This window comes from Dreissena polymorpha, unplaced genomic scaffold (genome assembly GCF_020536995.1).
Source record: "Dreissena polymorpha isolate Duluth1 unplaced genomic scaffold, UMN_Dpol_1.0 chrUn022, whole genome shotgun sequence".
Lineage (NCBI taxonomy): Eukaryota > Metazoa > Mollusca > Bivalvia > Myida > Dreissenidae > Dreissena > Dreissena polymorpha.
The window spans coordinates 225,170-240,417 of record NW_026273336.1 but is presented as its reverse complement, the minus strand read 5'-3'; the positions used below and the strand labels follow the sequence as shown (position 1 = coordinate 240,417).

The window sequence follows — 15,248 nt, the reverse complement described above, 5'->3', positions numbered from 1 at the left end:
ATTTCCCGATCAGTATTATAATTAATTATTTCAATGGTATGAATCATTTTCACGGAACGATTGATTTTGTATGAGATATTTCATTCTTCATAAGTTGAATAGTTTTCGGATAAATTAATGGAAAATGTAATTTCGGATAATACACAAGAGGAAGAAAATGACATGTGCGGGACTAAAACCTGTGATCATCATTATTCTATTATGACTACCGACTGAGCTTAAATCGAGATGCTTGTAATTTTCCATGGTGGGATAATAATCCTGTGTAACAAAGGTCTAATAATTTAGACTAGCCCTGACACTACACTTCTTTCTTCTTTTTTTCAGGTTATAAACAGCCAGTCAATTACAGATGCATTGCATAAATATTGTTCAGAATTCCAAACTAATATATCAGAGCTCAAACCACTACAGTTTAAAGCAGTACAAACATTATTATCAAAAAAAGACTGCATCTGTGCTCTACCCACTGGTTATGGCAAATCATTAATTTACGAAATTTTACCTTTTATTGTTCCAAAATGTATTGTGATTGTTATTGTGCCTGTAAATGCCATTTTAGAACAGCAAATACTGAAACTATATGGACAATCATTTTCTATGTCTATGAGTATAGACACTGTTGACTTATCAATTACCAAATATTTTTTCTTTCATTCGGAGACTGTTTTAAACTCTCTTGAAGTGAACAAACTATTTCGCTCTGTTAAATTTCAAGATTATAACAAGTTTCTTGTAATCGACGAGGCTCATTGTGTTATTGAATGGGGCGGAGAATTTAGGAAGGACTTTAAAAGAATATACCAACTGAAGTCTCTTGTAAGTTGCCCAATTCTTGCTTTGTCAGCAACAATAACAAAAGCAGGTCAAACTGAAATTGCAAAATGTCTGCATTTGACTAACTATGAAGTTGTAAGTGCTAGCCCTGCAAAAGACAACATTAAGATGGTCGTTATGAATCGTCCTAGTCCAAACTCCAAAGGGAATACCTCATTTACACCATATGACTATATATTTGTACCGGTTTTGCAACAACTGAAGAGTGAGATTGATAATTTTGAAATAACTATTGTATATTGTAAGACAATTAATTGGATTGGTTATGGATATGAACTTGCAAAGCAAATACTTGGTGATGAATTCTACTCAGGAAAACCATCGGAGAAAACTGCAAGAGTCATGATGTACCATTCATCTATGGAAGGCTCTGATGGGAAGGTACGATGTTGTATTATTTAGATTTACAAAAATACAGTCAGTAATATGAAAATCAATCATAGTATAAAATTGCATTATTTTGTTTTTCTAAATTGCCCAATTTGCATATTTTAAATATGTAGTTTCAGTAAATATGACACTAGTTTAATTGTTACTTGTCAGAAACTATTTAGTAAGGTTGATGTTTTATTATGAATGGATCTAGTTTAATCTTTGAGCCATCAACATGCAAAGTATTTATATGTTGTTTCTTTTCAATAATTTTCAGTTGAAGAAACATATTGTTGAGACGTTACAGACTGAATGGTCTACGATCCGACTGATAATTGCATCTGTGGCTCTAGGCATGGGTGCAGATTTGAGGCATGTTAAGAGGGTGATTCATGCTGGACCTCCTACTTCCTTAGAAAGTAAGTTAAGGTATTTAAAGATAGTAAACAATTTCAAAAAAGTTTATTTCATAGATATTTATCAACATTGAAATGCTTTGAGTATTATACCAAAAGTAGTGTAACGAACACATCATTCAACAACATTGGTCATAATGTTAGCATAATTAAGCTCCAATATTAGATATAAAAGTCAACAAAACAATTTGAAGTTTGAGCAATGAGCACAGAATTGAGCATTGAGCACAAACAAGTTAATAAAGTTTTGATCTGCTGATGCAAACAAACTGACCTCAGTACTGACCCGAGCTTATATAATTTTATTTTGTGCTTTAAGTTCTATTCTGTGCTCTCAGCTAAACATAACACATAATGTCACATATAATCCTAATTTTTTCTGGAGCTGTTTATTACCTTTTAACAAAGTTTTCCTAAAACTAGAAACAATTTTCCTAATATTTTTACCAAAATGTACAATTGTAAACCAATGAATATCTTGAAAATCTTCATATATGTATATAGTGTTTTTCCCAGGAGGGCGAAGGGCCATGTTGCAGTAAATTCAAAAAGGGCATTTTAACGCGCCGTTTATGCAAAAAAGGGCAGACATACGCGTGGTTCCTTTTAAGCTATGAAAGTACTGTTATAGATAATTACTTATCAATGATAACGGCTATGGGTATACTTGAATAGGTTATTTTTACTTATCAATTATAATGTGATTACAACATTTATCATTAAGTTGGAGACAAATAAGGTCATAAGGCAATAAAGATGTTATCGATAAGGGCGCGTGGCGAGTTTTGCCTTTGAATAGGGTGGCGATCCGGGAGGGCGGCATGGCACATCGCCACGCTAAGAGGGCCTGGGAAAAACACTAATATATCAGAGGTGTCAATTTTCAGGATTATTCCTTAATTCAGGATTTAAGCCCTCAAGGAAAACTTTTGATATTGATATAAATCCAAGGATTGTTTTGGTTATTTTAAGCATTCTTGTCACAAAATGTCACTCTTAAACACAAATTATTGACCTTTGGCATATTGTTTACAAAGGAAACATAATTTAATGAATTATTAAAACTCTTTTGACTCTGGTCCCCAAATTCTAGGATGATTTTCAGGATTTGAGATATCGGTAAATTGACACCCCTGATATATACACACATTATATTCGCAGCTTATATACAAGAGATCGGCAGAGCAGGAAGAAGCCATGATGATGCCCTGGCCATTCTCTTCTTTAACAAATCAGACATTGCATCTGAACATATGACCAGAGAAATGAAGGACTATTGTGTAAACTCAACTATCTGCCGAAGAAGTTTAGTTAACCAGTATTTTGGTTTTGAAACTCAGGAAGTCAAACAGTTTTCAATTTGTTGTGATTTGTGCAATAATGAACTGGGGATAGAATATGATTTTAGTAAACTGTCAGCTAACTAAAAGCATACATAGCTTAGTTTTCTTAAACTTCACCATGACTCGTAAGCACAAAGCTTTTTTAATTTTTATTACAATTACTGTTGCTGGTCACACCATCCCCTTAAAATAGGGTTGGTTAGTTGGCAACTGTTTTTATTTTTATTTTTGGATGATAAAATTGTATTTTATGATTGTACTGCTTAACGAACGAATATTTTGTAGAATCATTTGATAGCTTATCTTCTCACCTGATTTATTTAATGCAATTTTGAAATCTGGTGTTTTTCCTAACTGTTGGATGGAAGGTAAGGTTTTTCCTCTCCACAAAAAAAATGTTAATAATGTAAATAATTGCTGAGGGATAGTTTTGAATAGCTCACTAAACTTCTTCGGCAGATAGTTGAGTTTTCCAAAATATGTACGGGCATATTTTTAGGCAACAAGTAGTAGATGTTTTTAATCAATCTTGGTCCAATAGTGTATCTGCAAGTCATTCTTAACATTCATATTGCCATTTTTAACAACATATAAGGTTATAATCTTATATAGAATTTGTTACAAAAAAGTATAGTATTTGTATCAAATTTAAACCATGTTTTTTATTTGTTTCATATTGCAAAGTATTATTTGTTTAACATGTAGCGTGACATTTTATTTTTTTAAACTATAAATCATAAGATTGTTATTTTTTTATTGATTTCCTTGCTAACACATAGTTAAATCTTGTAATTTATGCATAATGTGTCTTTGCATTTTTGTTTAAATAGCAGCGAGTATAGTATATTTGTTTTTACTTTTTCATTGTTAAAGCATAAGCTTAAATCTTGTAAATGAATTTTTTAAAGTAATTTATCGGTTCTATATGAATAGGACCTTCTTGAAACATTTAAGTACATTTATTATTTTATATACACTTTGTGTGTATTTATTGTTAAGTATTGATTCGTGATATACCCTATCAGCATCATTTACTTTTTTTTCTTCACTGTAAAGATTGAAGTCTTAAATTTGGCTTAATCTGTTCTGCAAAAAATAATAGTTTTATTAAAAATAAGATTTGTTGATTAATTGAATTTTCACATCTTTTTAGGAAAGTCTATCCTCGAATATTTTAAATATCTTAAATATATTTGATTAGGTTGATTTATTTATCATTTATGTTTGATGAAAATTTATATATTCTATGTTGACTTAATGCAAATGTTAGTAAGGAGAGTGCGTATGGGTGAAAATGTGTGAGAATGGTACGGGAGTTTCGTGATTTATGATTATAAATTAACATTTGATTGTAACGATATACCATGTAGTATAAGTTACCTAATAAAGGTCTGTTCTGTTCTTAATTGTGCTTCTATGCTTATTTTACTTTAAAAAATATCAAATATACCTTAAAAAGAACTTATTTATAAATAATTGACTTTTGACATATTTAAAGAAAGTGTCAATCAAAAAGATTGGGTGGGAATAGAAAAAAGAGGGTCAATCTGGTGACCAGAAACAAGATTGTTTTTTTCGGCCTTATGGGAAACAGTGTCTGTAATAAAAATTCCTTGTCTATAAAAATGTTTGTAAAATTTAAACATTGTATGTAATTTGAATAAAGAGTTCAGAACTATTAAGCATAACAATGTTACCATATTGCTTAACGTCCAATTTCATAATAAAACTTAATTTGGTTCTGAGAAATCCATTTGTGCAGTTTTTCCGTGTTAATCTTCTTTACCGGATTTTTGGGACAGTGCTTCATTGAAGCAATTTGTCTTCCACACACATGCTGAAATGGCCTCACTTTTCTCAGGTCTTTAATAATTGCCTTTTCATCTTCAACAGATGACAACACTTTGTGCTTTTGAGCACGATGAACAACTTTTGTTTGTTCATCAAAGTCACTTTTCTTCATACCATAAAATGCACAACTTCGTTTCCGCACTGAAGACTCGGACTTGTTAGAACACATCGCTTTCAGATGACCTTTTGTCAATCTAACCAGGTGTTCCATTTCTAAATCAGCTGGACTGTTTGTATCAAGTTTCCCCCCAGTATTAACAAACATTCCATACAAACTAGAATATGCCTGACTCTCACTTAACAAAGCAAATTGCTGACACAATAAACGAAGAATTTCAAGAGCATACTTCGATCTGGTGTTATGTCCTTTTAAGATGACCATAAGTATTTTCAGGACTGCCAGTAATCTATCTCTGTCTGGGTATTTTACCACATCATTCAATTCCATGAACAGAACACCTAGTTGTAGAACAAGGTTCGCATAGTCAGATGCTTTGTCACAGTATCCATGGTCCAAGTCACTATCAAGTTTACAAGCATCGATACTTTTTTCTGTAACTGGTTGAACTACTTCCAATAGCCAAGAGGAGACTGAGTCATTATCATTTGGCAGATGAATATCAGGAACAGTATTGTAGTCATTAATGCCAAATTGCTCACATGCTGCCTCAATTATGTACGATTTGATAAAAGATACTGCCAGCTCTTTGCAATGATTATAATGGTTTTTGACGTCATTACCATCAGCATCTGTTCGAAGCAGACGAATCTTTTGTGCATGGAGTGTGAAGGGCTCTGTGTTTGTTGTATTATGGAGTTGTTGATAAAACAAACTGAGAACAGGCATCTGTAAATGGAAAAGCTCAAATGTAATTGGTGTCAAATGGTGAAATCTCTCCATTTCTGTAAAGCGCTTAGCTCCTGAAAGTCTTTCTCGAGTGAGTTGGTCTCCACCAATGTGCACCTCCATTGCTTCAACATTTGCCTGGTTTCAAACAGATATTACAAGATTTTCATAGGAGTCTAGTATTTCTACCACATCTGAATATTTCTGTTCATTTTTCGACATCACTGGGAGAGGAATGACTTGATTTTTTCTTCTAAACTCTGGAAATTCAGCAAACTCGCCTAGAATTGGTTTGTTTGCCGTTTCTTTTGCGAACTTCATCCAGGGGAAGAACTCTGTCATGACTCGGGAAATCAGCTGGGAGATATTCTTCTTCAGTATTTGAATATCCTTTTCTTCTAACAAGAATACTGACACAGGCAGTGCTCGCAGGTCACATCTTGGTGTATGGTGGGAAAGGTGACTAAAACTTAGGTTTTGTATGATAGCCATTGACCTAAACCAATGCTCCATATGAGCTGCATTTCCTCTTGATTTACGTTCATGGGTTAAACCTACATGAAAGTTAATGTTGTCCCCAACAATTCTGAATTTCTTTCCACTAGCAATGGCATCAATTAGTTCATTATTAAAGTGTCCCGATATTTCCATTTAACTGAAAGGCATTCTATTAAGTGAAAATAAAAAAATATGGATACATTATATACAAATGTAGTCATTGAATAATTCATATTTATGCCCCCCTTCAAAGAAGGGGCGTATGCTGTTTTGCACATGTCGGTCCGTCGGTCCGTCCGTCTACCAGATGGTTTCCGGATGATAACTCAGACACTAAGGCCTAGGATCATGTAACTTCATAGGTACATTTATCATGACTGGCAGATGACCCCTATTGATTTTGAGGTAAATAGGTCAAAGGCCAAGATCACAGTTACTAGAAATAGTAAAATGGTTTCCGGATGATAAGAACGCTTACGCCTATGATCATGAAACTTCATAGGTACATTGATTATGATTCGCAGATGAACCCTATTGATTTTCAGGTCACTAGGTCAATGTTCAAGGTCACAGTGACTCGAAACAGAAAAATGGTTTCCGGATGATAACTCAAGAACGCTTACGCCTATGATCATGAAACTTCATAGGTACATTGATCATGATTTGCAGATGACCCCTATTGATTTGCAGGTCACTAGGTCAATGGTCAAGGTCACAGTGACTCCAAACAGAAAAACATTCCATTGGTTCTTCTTTACAATTTGGTCAAAAGATGAGTGTCATTAAATGTAAAGTAATATTAAAACAAGATTGAAGCAACAACTTTCAGCTTTAACTAATTCAGTGTGTTTGGTTTTTTAAGCTCTATGATACTTTAAGGATAAATAACAAATAAACATAACCAAAGTATAAACAAAAAACAACAAACTAACATTCACAAGGTACATTTTTTTATTTTCTTATTTATGACATCTGCTGTGTAGAAGAGCAATTTATCTTTTATAATGTTGACTTTAAAATTTCTATTGTTTGGAGATACCTGACTGACTCATGAAATCGACAGGAACAATTTTTTGGCTTCTATATAAGGCTTAAAATGATTTATTAGTGAAGAATTACAAACCCTGAGAATCCTGCTGGGAAATCACTTTTGACATCAAATTTAACACATGTTTACCTAAGGTATATTAATGAAATTGAAGTTCTAATTACATATAGAACTACAAAAACAATTCAAATGGACAAGACATAAGAATAACAAATTTGCAAGATTTGCAGATTTGCAAACTTATTCCTGATTGTGTTAAGGGTAGAATTAAAACAAGAGGGCCATAATGGCCCTATATCGCTCACCTAAGTACAGGTAGACAATATTTGTTGACCTGTCTTTGAACTTGACCTACAACTTCTCCAAACAAAAATCCTGACAAAGTTTCTGGATATATAAGCAGAACAAAACATCAAATGGGAGTTAAGAGAAGAAGGACATTCATCGATCCTATGAGCTCATCTGAGCTCAGTTGAGCTAAAACATCAAGGACCATAAGTGCCTGGGACAGCGCTATTAAATAGATGTTCCAAAAGATTTATTGAATTTCCAAACAAAACATGTGTCATGAACAGTAACAGGAACATAAACATTCAAATGCCCAATTTCATAAACTTGAGGTTAAAAAAATATAACACGATTTATTACTGGTTTTTTATCAAATTGCAAGAAACTATATATTGCAAAGTTCTAGTTAAGAAAGATTTTGTTGAAATAACTGGTATGTTTTTATCTGTATGTGTATTTAGATATTGTGAAATATTTAAAACATATAAAGATATATTCAAAATGCATACATTGAATACTTTATGAAACAAACATTCATTCACAGCTGAGTTGGGCAACTCTTTAATGATAGTTTCTCTTGAGTTACTCATACAATGATTTAATATAAATTGCACACTTAACAATATTGCATTTTGTACACAAGGTGTTAAACTCATATTTTGTGCTATTGGGCTTTAACATAACATTTGAAAAAAAACACCAAACACAGTTAAAACAAATTGTACTTTTTGGCTTGTTTGTTCATTAGCTAAAGTCATTGCGATCATCTTTTGAACTAACGACAACTCCTGGTATCGTGTTTTCATCAACATTCCAAACACAGTAGACATGACCGGTATAAGGCTCTGAACAGATTGTGTATTCCCAATCTTAGAAGTTGGTAGAGACACAGCCAAGAGAACATCAGCTAGCAATGGCTGTTGCTCTAATAATTCATCAATGAGTTCATGCCATTTAAATTCAGCCAGGTCACAGAAATCCTTTTGGGCCAAAACACTGTCCTTGTTGCAGCATTCTTTTGCTGCATATTCAATTTTATTTAAAAGTTCAACAATGATACTTCCTCTCAATGGAGAAGACAATATATGCCCTGCTACTTCTCTTGGAGAGCTGGAACCTGATTGAAGCAAAAAAAGTAAAATAATAAAAAAAAAACAAATACATGATAATATTGCTTGATAAATCAGGTTTTTTTTCTTTTAAAGAAATGCAATATAATTATATTTTAGCAAACATAAATGTATGTTTATATATCATAGACTTCTTAAAAAGTGTTTTATACATTATTAGTAGTCATTTCAAAAAATTAATTTGTTCAAATTGAATAAAAATTAGTCATATATTTTTCAATAACAAAATATCTTATTGATAGCTGTTTTAGATTTTTTATTTTATAAAATCACCCAACCTTTGCTACATTTATCATCTCCCACTGTTTCTGTTGTGTTACCAAAATTACTGCAGTTTAGTTTAAACAATATTTATTTTGAAAACATATACATATACCATGTACATATATAATACAATATCATACATGTTTGTTAAGGATTGAAGAGATAGCTTAGCTAATTTAAAACTTCACTCCCCAGATGCAGTTTCCACTGCAGTGCTGGAACACTGGAAATGTAAAAACACGGCTCTATACTCCCAGGGGATGGTGGGTGCAGTGGATACAAATGACTGGTGCATAATGCAATTAAACATTAATAATAATACTCACTTATTTTTTGTATGATCTCCTGTATCTCAGACTCTTTTAGCTCAGAGTAGGTCCTTAAACGTCTTAGTGCGGCCGTATTTACTGTTTCAGCACACACATTCGTTGTCTGAAATGACCATTATCAGTTTTTGATTTGGGGTTGAACATTGTTGTTTGAGGCAACATGCAATACTCTTGTTTTATTATATAAATTTGACTAGCAATTGAACGACAAAAGATACCATATAAACCATTTAGTATTAATAAAATTCTGTGTGAACTATATCATGTGTATCGGTAACACAATTTAGATTTATCAAAAACTACTTCAACTATTCATGTCCATACAATAACACTGAAAAGAAATCTGGCGCATCAGTATGTTGCACTAACTTTAGGTCATCATATAACAGTTTAAAAACAGATCAAATCACATTGTCAAATAAACTTACATTTACATACTAGTGAGAAGTTGATTATCAGTAGCTTGTACATAAAATATTGTATTTAACTTACCCCCTGCAGATTTTTCCGTGGTTCAAAAAAAACCCAGTCTTGTTTGTTAGACCTGAAACATTTAATATTCCTTTACTTAAAACTATAAATATATCTCTGTTCTACCAAGCAAGTCATTTAAACATTCTGACAATATATTATTCATATTTAAAACATTTAAAGAAGTTGGTTCACAGACTTGTGAAATTTACACTATTAAATTAGTTGTGGTTGTCATATAATTTAGAATTTATGATTCAGAGCCATTCTATCAATAAATTAACATAATTGGTATTGGAAAGAAATACCAAAGACCAAGTGAAGTTAGAAAATATGAATCAAATTTATAAAGATATTGGATACAAATTTCAAAGTCTGGGACAATGTTTTTTAATAGTGCAATTTTCACAATTATGAGAATGAGCTTCTGATAAAATATGGTAATGGTAATTAAAGACTATTAATCAAACAAGGCAGTATAAAGTTATAATATAAGCAGCTTTCAGTTAAAACAGAAATAAAAATTTAACGGGTTCAAAAACAGCCTTTAAACAATGCATTTTTGAGAAAATAATTGGGTGAACAATGACTTCACCACTTGGGTGGGTAACTGATTTCCTAGCTGTATATTGTTTTAGACAATATCATCAAATTAACTTTCAGAATTAAATTTTACTTGCCTTTGCTTATTATTAAAAGACAAATCAGTCTGGGTTCCCACATTGTTTCCTTTTGTCTCTGACAGCGGCGTAAAATCCACAAAGTCTTCATTAACAGAAGTACACATGGTGCTGTTACATGTACCAGACAGATTTAACCGCCAGGCTGCCATCTTGCAGGACTTCCCTATATAAAGCAAATGAGATGAGTACACAGTAATTAAGTCTGCAATGAAACAAAGACCATACCTACTATAACTACATCAAATAATAACCTTTAACAATAACTGCTTTACTGCACAAATGAACCACAGTCAACAGAAACTGGGGCCTGGCCTAGTCATTAAAGACATATGTACAGCTTATGACATATAGTAATGACAGTTTTCTAAATTCAATTTAATAAGCATGATTCATATGACATTATATCATACATAAATTAAAAATTGAGTGCCATGCCAGCAAAATAAGGAAAATATACTAATGTTATCACTGTTAAAGAATCATTATTTACCTGTTCTGTTTTTTCCACCAAACATGTTGTTCATTGCAATTGCGCAGTTGTTCCAGAAACGCTTTTCTGACTCGCCATCTTTTCGTAATGTCTGACTGTATTCTCTCAGAAAGGATGTCTCATCAAGGGACCATTTGTTGTGTCTGGTTTTTTCATCCTAGATCAGAGATAAAACATGAAAATTTGAGTGTGTAATGGCAAAGCTGAAAAAATGATTAATGGGCTTTTGCTTAAATAGTTTATATGAATGAAGAGTAGTTTATTTGATCTTTGAATTAAAATTTTAGCCCATGTCCTAATGCAAAGAACTTAATATTAATGGCATAAATAAAATAAATAAACAACAAGACAGTGTTCTAATAAGCAAGCCTATGTTAAAAGATAGTATATTTACCAAATGATGGTACTTAATTAATAAGCAAGCCTATGTTAAAAGATAGTATATTTACCAAATGATGGTACTTAATAAGTTATATTTTGTGTGTTCAACAAATTTTACAATTGGTTGAAGAGATTTCACAATTATAAAAATACAATTGAATTATTATAGAAAAGAAAGTAGTACTAGAAAGTGAAAAATAATCACCAGTTCAATCATTTTATGTTCATGTGTAGGTGTTTGTCCTGTGGGAGTTGACACTGCCCTCTTGCTTCCTCGTTTCGGAGGGGTACTTGAGTCTTTGGGGGCACAGGAACTGTATATGTGATCTGGGCCAGACCTACTCCCGATCACTTGAAACCCAGACACTCTCTCCCCTTTTATATAAGTATGATCCATCTGAAATATGATTTATGAATTAATAAAATAACTTTGTCTTGAAAACCATGAACCATTTTTAATGGAGTTTAGAAAAGATTTTTAGAAGCATTTTTGTTAATCTGGGAAAAGCAGGTCTGAAATTCGACTGTGGTTAAACTTGAAAAAGGCCTGAATACATAAAGATGCAATGTTAATCAAAGATAACCACACCGCAATGCATCAGACATCCGAAATAACACTATCTGTGTACTTGTCCGAAACATACTCAGGTTATGGAACATTAATTAACTCTTATATGCGGAAGAACTCGAAAAAAAGGAAGAACGTTTACAGAATGAAATATATGCATCTCGATTGAAAAATGAATGAGAGCCCGACGAACCACTTTTTAAAAATATTTGGTTAACTTACTATTATCATCGCGTCGGCCATTATTCCGCTCATGCCAGACTTCTATTTGTTTACAATATAAGCTGGGCACCAGACCAGTATTACTTTATGTTTCGAATATGTGCTCGATTCGTAAAATACAAATACGTAGTGGTTGACAAAACAAGTATGCATACGTGTGCATACATGCAAGTAAAACTGATATTTCAAAGGCACGTATGTGTAGCTTCACGTTATTGTTTTATGAATAAATGTAATACCCTTTTGCAAATCTCCCGAAACTGTTCAGACAGATATAACTATGGCAATGGCATCTGGTGTCGACAATAATCTGACTGAACACATACTTAATCCATTTTTTAATGATTCAAAATCGGTTCTACCACAAAATGTGTTGCCTGACATATAATTCATTCTTTCCCAATTCATTACGACTGTTAATGTACATCACTCTTAGTCAGTTCGAATAGTATGATAATAAAAACAGGATTGAGACAAACGTTCGAACACAATTCAATTTATCAAGTAATCTGTGAACATCATTTTATGAGGCGCAATCTTCCTTTCAGCATTACGCAATCAAGTATATGAGTTCAAGCACTGTTTCATGGATGTCATTTATCGTTTTGTGTTGTATAACACTCAATTGTTGTTCAAAGGAATTGTGCCCTCGTTGTGTACATAAACATTAATGAACATTGTGAATAAGTACTAGTACACTTAATTATAACATTTGAATGAAATGGCTGTTTATCTAGTGTTTAAGTGATGCAATTTTAAATAAATGCATGTAATAATGGATATTGATTGGATTGTGTGGAATATCGATTTTAATTCACGAATGATCCTATACAATATATATAAATATATATATATTACAATACATTATATAAACAATATATATATACAATACTACATCTAATCCAACACAATTTATTATAATTTTATTCTAAAAACTGATAATGTTTTTTATTGTCGCAACTCCGGATAATATATTGCCCGTTGGGCTCCCCGAAATGTAATTAAATATATGCTCAAACAGTCAATGCAGAGTAGTCGCCATTGGTCAAATTGAGGGTCACAATTAGGAAAACAAATATATAAAAATAGTTCTAGTACAATCATCGATAATTTTCACTGTTATCTTTCATTGTTCGAAACAGTTAACTATTATATTTAATTCACTACTATTTCTCTCTCAACCATCGGGAAGCATAAAATAAAAGGAAGTATTAAATTTTTTGAAAATTAAAAATCATTATTAAATGGTGCTATATCAGTTTTTCATACATCGGTAGTCAACATACTTGCTTTAAAAGTCGTCAAGCATTGTATTGCCATTCCCTATAAATTACTCTTACATCACAACATGAACGCATCGGAACAAATTATTCTTACAATTTATCTGAGTGCATAATACAGCACAAAATATATACTTAAGCTGAAGCAAAATAGTGCGTGTATTTATAAGCGATCTATGCGAGCGAATATGTTTCATATACTGTCGTCTTTTAACAGAACTGTCAACTACTCGAAATGCTGATTTGAAAAGAAACACGTTGATAATAGCCGATATAGTAATATAGATAAAATGCATTTACAAACAGTTTGTAACGCTTCACGTAGTATTATCTTAAAATCAAATAAACCTTGAATTTATATTGTAACAAATACGAACGAAATATTCCGGAGTATAAATTGTGGATAACAACAGCCCATTAGATGTCAAACTTGTAATTGATTGGATAAATTAGTTTTGCCAACATCAAACAAATTATGTACCTAATTTATCAATTATGGTTTTGAAAATAGTAAATGAACATACATCGCAGGGAATGATATGTATTGTTCTGCATCGAAAACCTCAGGCTTATTGAAACGCTTTCGAATCCGTTTCCTGGGCTTAGAACTAGTACTTGGTGTCTTTCGGGATGTCTAAAGAACGCTCCTACAGTGGGGATGGAACCCGTGACCACCAGGCTTCTAGGCAGACAACTTATCCATTACACCACTTGTTACATTTCAAAATAGTGACCGCTTATGTTTAATAGCTATTTCAAAGTTGCAAATACGTCTGATGCTAACCGACTGATACAGACTTGTAAGGATGAGTACTTACAAAAAGATTTATCGAAATACAACTATAAAAGTGTGCATGTTTAGCATTTATTCGATGCAATTTAATATATTTAGAGTACAAACACTTATGGACGTTTACGCTGCATGCTTTGTATTGTTTAAATTTTAGCACTGGTTGCTGTTTTTATCTTCACAGTGAACATGGTCGCGACTGCGTTATAAATAAATATATATATACACGGGAGACGTAACTGTATACTTCGGTATCCAATGAGGAACTTTATGAACAAAGAGAAAATATTAAAATCATTACTCATCAAGATGCAAAGCTTTGGACGTAAATATCAATTATAGCAATGGTAGCATAATGTCGGTTTCATATGTCTTCTTTAATGTGGTAACATTCTGGAATATTACAGTGTCAATATGTCATTGTTAGACAAAATAAACGCAAATGAATGTCAACCTGCTACCGTCGCTTGGTGATAAATCATAATTAGTCTGCAATATTCAGCAATATTACCCATGTTTTAGCAGAATGAACATATATTGGCCGCTGTCAGCGTCAAATTGTCTCCTATAAACAAAACTGTAGATGCAATTTCTGGGAAGTTAGGTATCTAGGGAACAATTTCTGGTAAGTTAGGTATCTAGCTAAAACATCGACTTAGCATTATTACTAATAAAAAAAACATGTTTTGTTGTATCACATTGCTACGTGCAAGAACAAAACTGTTTACATAATCCACGAATGTCATCTATCTGAATGTCATAAATTGTACATTTATACGAAAAATCTACATAAATTGACGTTTATAATTCAATGTTTAGCATTTTTAAATAATAATTAAAATGTCTCTCTTAAACTAAATCCGGACCCGAAAAGACCAAGAAATAAACTAATAAATGATTGTTCATTCAATTGTCGTCTATAGTTATCATTCATTAGTTTCGTTTTCAGAGTGTTTTCATTTTGACAACCCGGACATTTGTTCTTACATTAGTATGACAGTCCGAATATTCGTTCCTTCATAATTTTCACGATCCGGACATTCGATTCTACATAGTTTTTACATTCGGACATTGGTTCAATACCTTCACTGTGGACACAATATGCACATGTATCTATAATTATGGGTCATTCCTTCAAAT

At 32.3% G+C, this 15,248-nt stretch overlaps 2 protein-coding genes across 2 annotated transcripts; one reads left to right on the top strand and one right to left on the bottom strand.

Moving 5' to 3' along the window:
• Positions 1–631: 631 nt before the first annotated feature.
• LOC127863644 (ATP-dependent DNA helicase Q1-like) lies at positions 632–3,266 on the top strand. Its single transcript, XM_052403271.1, has 3 exons — positions 632–1,218; positions 1,487–1,628; positions 2,787–3,266. The coding sequence occupies exons 1-3, from the start codon at positions 946–948 to the stop codon at positions 3,050–3,052; spliced, it is 681 nt and encodes a 226-aa protein (XP_052259231.1). The 5' UTR covers positions 632–945; the 3' UTR covers positions 3,053–3,266.
• Positions 3,267–5,810: 2,544 nt separating this feature from the next.
• Positions 5,811–12,119, bottom strand: LOC127863641 (uncharacterized). Its single transcript, XM_052403269.1, has 8 exons — positions 12,039–12,119; positions 11,454–11,645; positions 10,868–11,024; positions 10,375–10,540; positions 9,716–9,767; positions 9,221–9,326; positions 8,281–8,617; positions 5,811–6,105 (listed from the first exon to the last, which is right to left on the bottom strand). Exons 1-8 carry the CDS (start codon positions 12,069–12,071, stop codon positions 5,811–5,813), a joined length of 1,338 nt encoding a protein of 445 aa, XP_052259229.1. The 5' UTR covers positions 12,072–12,119.
• Between the last annotated feature and the right edge of the window lie 3,129 nt (positions 12,120–15,248).

Bases quoted from the DNA above. Each gene is read 5' to 3' on its own strand.
- LOC127863644 (XM_052403271.1), top strand. From the start codon at position 946: ATGGTCGTTATGAATCGTCCTAGTCCAAACTCCAAAGGGAATACCTCA. The intron at 1,219-1,486 runs GTACGATGTTGT...AATAATTTTCAG, and splicing joins TGGAAGGCTCTGATGGGAAG to TTGAAGAAACATATTGTTGA. The intron at 1,629-2,786 runs GTAAGTTAAGGT...TTATATTCGCAG, and splicing joins ACCTCCTACTTCCTTAGAAA to CTTATATACAAGAGATCGGC.
- LOC127863641 (XM_052403269.1), bottom strand. From the start codon at position 12,071: ATGAGCGGAATAATGGCCGACGCGATGATAATA. The intron at 9,768-10,374 runs GCAAGTAAAATT...TAAATGTTTCAG, and splicing joins TCTTTTAATAATAAGCAAAG to GTCTAACAAACAAGACTGGG. The intron at 8,618-9,220 runs GTGAGTATTATT...TGCTTCAATCAG, and splicing joins GGAGATCATACAAAAAATAA to GTTCCAGCTCTCCAAGAGAA.